Source organism: Plasmodium fragile (genome assembly GCF_000956335.1).
Source record: "Plasmodium fragile strain nilgiri unplaced genomic scaffold supercont1.14, whole genome shotgun sequence".
In the NCBI taxonomy this organism is placed as follows: domain Eukaryota; phylum Apicomplexa; class Aconoidasida; order Haemosporida; family Plasmodiidae; genus Plasmodium; species Plasmodium fragile.
This window is the reverse complement of record NW_012192594.1, coordinates 404,002-412,819: the sequence shown is the minus strand read 5'-3', so window position 1 is coordinate 412,819 and position 8,818 is coordinate 404,002. Positions and strand designations below refer to the sequence as shown.

The window sequence follows — 8,818 nt, the reverse complement described above, 5'->3', positions numbered from 1 at the left end:
AAAAAAAAAAAAAAAAAGGACCCCTCGCCTGGCATGCGGATTTGCCGCAGCGCGCTGGACAATGCACATTTGGCGTCCACTTAGCACCGCTGCTCCGCTGCTCGCGCAAAAATGAGGAAGAGGAAAATAAAGGAGAAATACATACGGGCCTTGTTCACCGAAGTGCAGGAGCAAGAAGCACAGGAGCTTCGCCAAAACTACTGTCACCATTTCAACTCATTCACCACGCACGATGTGTACCTCTTAAATGGGAAGTATTACCGAGTGAAGAGCGAAGATGGCGCTGGGATGCGGAAGACGTTGCTTCGGTGTTTGTATAAACACAACTTTTATGTGCCCAAGAAGATAAGGTACGGATGAGGGGATGAACAGGCGGAGAAGACCTACCCTCCACCCCTTGCAAGTACTCTTGTGTGTGCTCATGGACGTACTCCTATGTGTACTCATTGACGCACACGTGAAAAGAACGAAGCGCGCGCCGCACTTAACCATTTTCCCCTCGCCCCTCTCCTTCCTACACCCCACAGAAGAATCATTTTCAAAAAATTCCTGCTTCAAAATGAAGCCAAAGATGTCCACAACTTCAACTACGACGTGTATCTGTTACTGTCTTATTTGAAGAACCCCAACGTAAACGAGGCGACGCAGGTAAGTTGTCGCGCATCTCAACGGCTTCTCGGTCTACGGAAACTGCGTCGTTGTTTACGGCGACTACTCCTTTGCGTAATGCGCGACTAACTCTCCATTGTATCGCCATCCCAAATGCCCCTTCCTCATAACGCCAACAGAAAATTGTGGACTTGGACGTATTCCGGACACGCATAAATAAAGACAACGAAAAGACCATTTACTTCTTTAACCTTTTTTTAAATTACGCTTGCAACAATTTTCAATTCAAGTATAAACAGGGGCTAAACGAGGTTTTAGGTATGTCCCCACACGTGAACAACTGACACATGTGTGCTTACACGTTCGTTTGGTTGCTCACCTGTGTCACACACATGCGTCTTTTTGTGCATTTTTACGTAGCTTGTTCATATTTTTTTTACTTTTTTTTTTTTTTTCTAGCTATTTTTACGCCGCTTGTTCATATTTTTTTTTATTTTTTTTGTCCCCCGCAGCCCTTTTCTTTTATCTGAAGGGTAAATACTTCAACCTGGTTGATGTCTACTTCTGCTTCCAGAGCTTCGTCGAGCGGTAAGAGCCCCCCTAGAACACGTCCACTATCTGCTGCGCGTGGCTCGTTTTATTGATGCTCCACACGTGTGCTCACATACCCCCCACGTGACGTTCCCTGCGCGCAGGTTCTTGAAGGAGTTTTACTATGACGACGAGTTTTTCTTTTTGCAGATATCCTTTTACTTGTTTAAAATTTTGATTAAGTACCACGACCCCGTGTTGTCCGAGGTGCTCGGTAAGGGTAGCAGCATCCCAGTCGTTACCACCATGGACAACGCCACAACATCGCTAACGCTGCAACACCGCTAACGCCGCTCACACCGCAACACCGCTAACACTGCTGACCCTTCTACCACCGCAGAGACGAACAAGATGTCCCCCGAAATTTACGCGGCCTCTTGGTTTTTAACCCTCTTCGCGTCCAAAAGCAACTTGGAAATTTCGAACGCCATTTATTTGATCTTCGTGCTGGAGCGCAATCCGTTTTTTTATTTCTTCTTTTCCCTGGCGCTTTTGATTTTGCACAGGTGCGCGTGGAGCTTGCGCGGTCTTTCGCGTGGGACTCTAATGCTATGATTGGCCAACAGCAGGGAAGGACTGCACCCCTCGCCCCTCTCACACAAACACACTACCCCCAATCGCTTAGTAATATCATTCACACATCTGTCCTCCCATCCCCCCCATCACAGAAACATATTTCTATGCGTCGACAGTTCAAATTTACCAGAGTTGTTAAGCAAAATAAACATTTTCAACAAAAAGTTTTTGAAGAAGGTAAAAAAAAAAAAAAAAAGAGAGCAAAATGAAGCGAAGCGAAATCTCGTTGATAATGAGGGGGACATGCATATTATATTCCGTTGCAATGCATGATATGAGTTTGTGTGACGCGATTGATTCGGCTCCCCTTCTTATGTTGAATTATATAATGGTCTTGTGGGTCACTTCTCCCTCCTAACGGTAATTCATCACTCATTCATGCATCACCATCCCCAGGTGTGGTCTTTAGGAAAATTCCTGGAAGCCAACACGCCCATATCCTTTGTGCACAAATTATTTTTCATTAAAAATGTGCTCATGTATTTAACAAGCGAACATTCCGCCAACAGTAATCACAAGAAGGACATCCTCTTGGACTTCTTCAACTCCATCGACTACATGTCTGTCAATGCATACGAAATAATAAAGTAAGGAAGAGGTGTTTAAGGAAATCAGTTCCTCGAAGCTACGTCGTCGCATATGTCCGTTTTGAAGTGTATCTGTCCTCCCATCCCCCCCATCACAGAAACATATTTCTATGCGTCGACAGTTCAAATTTACCAGAGTTGTTAAGCAAAATAAACATTTTCAACAAAAAGTTTTTGAAGAAGGTAAAAAAAAAAAAAAAAAGAGAGCAAAATGAAGCGAAGCGAAATCTCGTTGATAATGAGGGGGACATGCATATTATATTCCGTTGCAATGCATGATATGAGTTTGTGTGACGCGATTGATTCGGCTCCCCTTCTTATGTTGAATTATATAATGGTCTTGTGGGTCACTTCTCCCTCCTAACGGTAATTCATCACTCATTCATGCATCACCATCCCCAGGTGTGGTCTTTAGGAAAATTCCTGGAAGCCAACACGCCCATATCCTTTGTGCACAAATTATTTTTCATTAAAAATGTGCTCATGTATTTAACAAGCGAACATTCCGCCAACAGTAATCACAAGAAGGACATCCTCTTGGACTTCTTCAACTCCATCGACTACATGTCTGTCAATGCATACGAAATAATAAAGTAAGGAAGAGGTGTTTAAGGAAATCAGTTCCTCGAAGCTACGTCGTCGCATATGTCCGTTTTGAAGTGTTCTTCGTGTTTAGTACTACTATCTGTTCGTGTCCCCCCCCCCCCTTGCTTTTTCCAAAGGAACATATCCCTAGGGAAGCACAAGTATATCTTTTTGGACATTCGGTCGAGGAAGCACTTCCGAACGTTTCACTTGAAGAATTCGATCAACGTGGAGTTGGTCGAAGGTTACGCGGATATCCTGCGGGGTGAGACAGCGGGCGGTGCACATTAATATGTATGTGTGTGTGTGCCCCCGATTTGGACGCCCTAATTACAACTTGCGCGCACTGGCTACTCCCCCTTCAGATAAAATCGATTCTCAGGACATGCAAAAGAAACAGAAGAAGAAGCGGAAGAAGGAGCGGGGACAAGTGTCACAACCCATTTCTCACATTTTGAAAAGATTTGGAAGTAGAGAGGTCTCCCGCAATGCCGGACTCCTCTTTTCTTATCTGTTGAGGAAAAAATACAACCTCAGAGGTGGATTGAGTTATGACGACAATATTTTGTTAACGAGGGTGGCGGCTGCCGTGCGTGTGCAGAAGGGTAGCCATTTGAATTTCTCTCTCCTAGGAAGGAATACTGAGAAGAGGTGCGGGAAAGGCACAAAGGGGAGAGCGAAACGTAAACAAGAGCAAGTAGTATTCCCCAATTTGCACCTCCTCAGGGGGGACAGAAATGCAGAAGTCGATTTGAATGCCTTCACATGTAACATCTACGCGAGGAGGAAACCCTCCAGGGGGGTCGCTAAAAGCAGGAAATGTAAATCTAACATGTTTGAACATGGTAATATGAAGTATGTAGAGGAAAGGAAAGTGAAAAATGAAAAGAGGTACCACTCGGACGACGACATTCTCTCGAAGCCTTTCAGCTTGGCATGTTATCACATGAAAAAGGGTTTCCTTTCTAGGATGGAGGAAGAGCTCCGGAGGAAGGGTGACCAAGTTACGGAGCAGAGTAAATCGAAGTGCATGCCGAGTGTCCCCTGTGAGGAGAAGACAGAACCGACGTATCCTGCCGACCAAGTGCAGAATCTAAACACGAGTTCCTTCAACTTATACATGTTAATAAAGGAAAAGGTTTTGTGCAATGAAGGCTGCCTTCGCTTTCGCTTCGAGGATGTATTAACTCCTGAAAAACAGGTTGTTATACTCTACGACGATAACATTGATAATGCTAAATATGTGCGTGGGTTCTATTATGAATTATTATTTAATACCAAGTTGAGGCAAGTGTCCATTATCGAAGGAGGGATAAATTCTTATCACAATTTGATGCGAGTGGATTCTTCTTACGGGAAGACAAATTCAGTGGGCCCATCCTTCCTTACCACCACTTGTGCACATACCAATGATGAGAGATCTACTCATGCACAGGAAGCCCCGCATTTGTATACACAACCATGTCTTCTAGGTCGGAATAAAAAAACGATAAAAAAATTTTTCCATCCCAATCATAGCTGCTATTTATGTGATTACAAGCACTTTAGAAAAACGAAAAAAAAAATTTTAGATGATTGCTTTTTTGAAAGTTACAGTAACTTTTTCATTTTTGAAAAATTTTTTTCCTTCCTGAATGACGAGCGGGATGATATTTCTTTTTCTTCCTTCTACGACTATATCATTTGGATGCAGAGCAAGGGTGGTGATAATTCTTCTTATATGGGCGGGGGACGTAACAAGAGTAAGGACAACGGGGAAGGATCCTCATTTACTTTTTCAGGGTTATTAAATTATATTAAGAGGAAGAAGAGTGGTGGTGTTAACGATCCTAGTGTGTTTGGAAATGGTCAGAGGGCCTGTCCCCATGGTGAAGGGGGGGGTGACACTGTCACACACGATCTGCATAAGGAGGAGGCTCACGTTAGTTCATTTGTGGCAGAAAAAAAAATCAGTGAGTCTACCAATGGAGACATACACATATGCAATAACGCCAAGGTGAAAAAGCATTACTTCAGTTTAAATCACTACATGGAGTGTTGTAATAGGAAGAAGAGTGATCTGTTCAATGTACCATCGTCTGTGCAACCTAACGCGGATGAAGGCATATCCTCTTTGAATCCTCCACATGTTAGTGGCACCCTCGATGAGAAGGAGGAGGGTGAACAACATAGGCTTAGGGACGAAGTGTGTACCGCTTCACTTGGGCATGACCACACAGAGGACAAGTTAAACGTATGCACATATGGTCAGTGGGGGGGGGACGTGACAGAAGAGGATCACACGGAGGTGGAAGCTGCGTTAGTTACGGGGAAGGTAGACTCCTTCGCGGACTTTGCTTCAGAACGCCTGCACGACCCACCCAATAGGGGGTACTCAATTGGTAGCGACCACATCCCCGAAGGAATAAAAAGGAGCTGTTCCTCCAGTTCAGATGTATATAATTTGTATTCCTACATTGATATTGTTTGTTACCGGAGTTTGCTTTTGAAGGGGGGACAGACAAAAGGAGGGGGAGACCCCCACAGGCGCAGACTCTACAGCTGCTTCATTACTTACATATACCAGCCGCTCATTCCTCACAACATCAGATCGAATAACATTATTAGCAACTTGGTGCACTACGTAAAATATTTCAAGTGCATTAAACGGGGCAGCACCGCCATTAACGACCCGAACCTCTACCTGCAGTGTAACAAGTTGGACTCGAACTTGTCACCGTTCAAGGTGACCTACTTTCCCTTTAGGAGCATGCATCTTCTGCCCAGTGTCCGCGCAGACATGTGCTACCTTCCCCCGCCAGGAGGGGCAGCAGCCAACACGGCGAGCGCCGTCAACGCCTCTGATCAGCACTACGACGAGCAGTGCGAGGAGCGGGTGAACGACTTCATCTTGAGCAACACGTGCCTAAAGAACAAGCCCGAGCTGGGTCTCTGCAAGCTCATGATTTACGACAACCTACTTGTCCTCTACGGCATGCCTTACCTGTATGAGGTCACTCTTCCGGGGCGGAGGGGAGGTGCTGAAGCAGCAAATGAGATGTGTGCCCAAGAGGGTTCCCACGCAACAACGGAAAACTGTAACGAAGCGAGTGGCGTGGAGGAGCAGATCGGGGAAGCCCTCCACCTGGGGGACATTGGCACCATAAACTTCCTGAAAGAAAAAGAGGAATATTTAACGGGCGGCACGGACCACGAGGAGTGGTACCTCTCGTGTGAACCGGGAGAAGAACTTCAGAAGGTGTTGATACACAAACACAAAGACTTAAAGAAAAAAGACGTCCTCTTTAACATGGACTCTTACAAAATAAATGCAATAGACATAAACTGGGCCAACATATCTCCTCACGTACTTGGAAGCATCACAAGGGAACACATCACAGACACATACAACTATTACAAATCTTATTTCAGTGTATCTAGTAGTAACTTGTCCTCATCGAATGAGCAGAGTTGTCCTTCTGTTAGTAGCTCCCTCTCGAGTGACACCTCGTCCTACTCCTCGTGCGTTTCTGAGGAACCAAACTTTTCCTTTTCCGACTACCATAACCTGTACACCAAGAATGCCAAAATGATAAGAAATGAGGAAAACAAAAGGAAGGAGAGGAGGAGGATGAACAGAAGAGGAGGAAGAACGAGCCCGCGCGAGGATGGGGAAGCCTTTCATACATGTGGTCGTAATAGGAAGGCCAAAATAGACGTTGTTAACATATATGCTGTGTTTGATATTCACACGCTCTGCAAAATAACAACCACACGTGGTTCCGGCAGGACGCTTTACTTTTACTTTGCCACCAACAGGGTTAGTACGTCGACGCAGTTGCGTTATACAAGTTACGCGCACCACGTTGCATTTTTTATGTACACCATGTCGCGTTTCCTAACTGATGAATGTTTTTTTTTTTTTTTTTTTTTTTTTTTTTTTTTTTTTGTAGAGCACCCCGCTGATGGTCCTCAACTTTGACAGCGACATGGAGGTGCAGTCCTGCGTGCGCTCCATCAGGGAAGTCTACTCTCGTTACGCCAACGGGGAAAGAGGCGCATCAGGGGAGGCGGCGAGGAAGTCGGGCAACAATTCGACGAACAATTCGGCCGGGGGCGCAGTGTGATTTGATTTCCCCCCTCGGGAAGAAGCTTCGGAATTGTTCCAAATCCGGAGGTCCTTTTTTTCTCCACCGTTTGTCTAGCCATGCACAAGTGTTGCAAGGTTTATCCTTTTGAGAAATTCTTCTGTGATATTTTTTTTTTTTTTTTTTTTTTTTTTTTAAATTCCCCACATTTTCACACGCGTGAAGACTGGGTTTTGTTGTAAACATCCTTTGCGCATTTAATTAAACGGAACACCCTCACTGTAAGCACACCCTTTGGCAAACAGCATGTACATAATTATCATGACGGGTGTATGTGTGTGTGTGTAGGCTCGTTGGAAAATCTTCCCACGTGGCTAGCTACCTAGCCATATGTACGCTCAACAACTTTTGGAAAAAAAAAAAAAAAAAAAAAAAAAACACCACAGTTGGAAAATACACAAATGGACATTTTTCCAACGAGGTGATCTCGAAACGAGTTCACTTTATTTTATTTTTTTCGCATTACACGTAAGGTTGTGACAACATGAGGAGGGGAGATCCTCTGAGGAGTTCACTCAATTTCGGTGAGCGAGGGGGCTCTGTAGCAGGTACCCTGTTCGTGGAACACGTTCCCCGATGGATCACGTGGGGTGTGGCATTGGGAGGAGCATCCCCCCTCCTGCCCTGCGTATACCCTGTCGCTGTTGACGTGGTGCGATCCGAAGTGGGGAAGCGCAGTGGGGGGGGCGTCACCGCGGACCACATCACCGCTGACCACATCACCGCTCATCACGTCACCGCTCATCACGTCACCGCTGATCGCATCACCACTCATCGCGTCCCCCCCCGCTGCGTAGCTGTAGCTGAGTATGTGCTTGAGGCGGTTGGAGTGTGCCCAGGGGAAGCGAGTCCTCCTGACGCCCTTGACATGATCGAGACGCGTCTCCCCGTGGGGACGCATGAGCAGAAAGGAGTCCCGATAGGTGTGGAAATTTTTTTTGTTAAAAAGAGAATTTGTGTCCGCGCAATCAAGTGGAGTCAGCGTCCTGTCTAGGTTGTCTCTCGCTTGCTTGGGTAAATTTAATCGTTCCTTTTCAAATGGTCCATCAGGATTGGCATAAGGAGGGTTCCTATTTTTAACAATTGGAAGTTTGTCACTCCTATCAGCGTCCTCATTTACAGTAAGAAAAACATTGTTGACCAAATTGGATTTATTTTGAAGAGAAGATTTATCAAATATTTTTTTCCATGTGTTATAAGTTTTCCCGAGGTCATATTCTTCAATGCTAATATTAACAGTAGCACTTCCACTTTTTCTCCCCACACATATACTCATTTTTCCTTGCAGATCTGGAATTAATTTTGTTTCAAAGTACTTGTTTTGGTTTTCATAGGTGGAATACGAAGTGAGTGGTCTCTTTGCTGGGTGTATCTCAAGTGTCTTGTCGTTTCCATGAGACAGGATGTCTTTCATTTGTGAGCTATCACTCTTGGTCATGGAAATTTGTTTTCTTGAGTTTATATTTAGCTCCGTTATTCTGTTACACACAACTCCTGCGTTTTTCATTTTGTTCATGTAGATGCCGCAATTCTGAGCCACGAACCTTTTCCCCTGTTTGGCTTCCTCCCCCGCGCTGCTGCCCTGGGAGGGAATGCACTTGGGCTCGCCCTCCATTTTTGGCACGTCGGCGAGGGGAGGGGGCGAAAACAAACGGCGAACAAATGAGCGGTGAAGAAGAGGCGGTATAGAGAAGCGGTAAGCTAGACACGCAACAACAACAACAACAAAAAAAAAAAAAAAAA

General features: G+C 45.2%; 2 protein-coding genes across 2 annotated transcripts; one reads left to right on the top strand and one right to left on the bottom strand.

Moving 5' to 3' along the window:
- Positions 1-111: 111 nt before the first annotated feature.
- Positions 112-7,054, top strand: AK88_01648 (uncharacterized protein; the record flags this gene model as incomplete). Its single annotated transcript, XM_012479283.1, has 13 exons — positions 112-350; positions 528-648; positions 789-927; positions 1,122-1,197; positions 1,305-1,414; positions 1,541-1,706; positions 1,869-1,953; positions 2,173-2,363; positions 2,462-2,546; positions 2,766-2,956; positions 3,086-3,213; positions 3,314-6,747; positions 6,881-7,054. The coding sequence occupies 13 exons, from the start codon at positions 112-114 to the stop codon at positions 7,052-7,054; spliced, it is 5,139 nt and encodes a 1,712-aa protein (XP_012334706.1).
- A 532-nt stretch (positions 7,055-7,586) lies between these two features.
- Positions 7,587-8,690, bottom strand: AK88_01647 (uncharacterized protein; the record flags this gene model as incomplete). The annotated part of the gene is made up of 1 exon (XM_012479282.1): positions 7,587-8,690. The coding sequence occupies one exon, from the start codon at positions 8,688-8,690 to the stop codon at positions 7,587-7,589; it is 1,104 nt and encodes a 367-aa protein (XP_012334705.1).
- Positions 8,691-8,818: the final 128 nt, after the last annotated feature.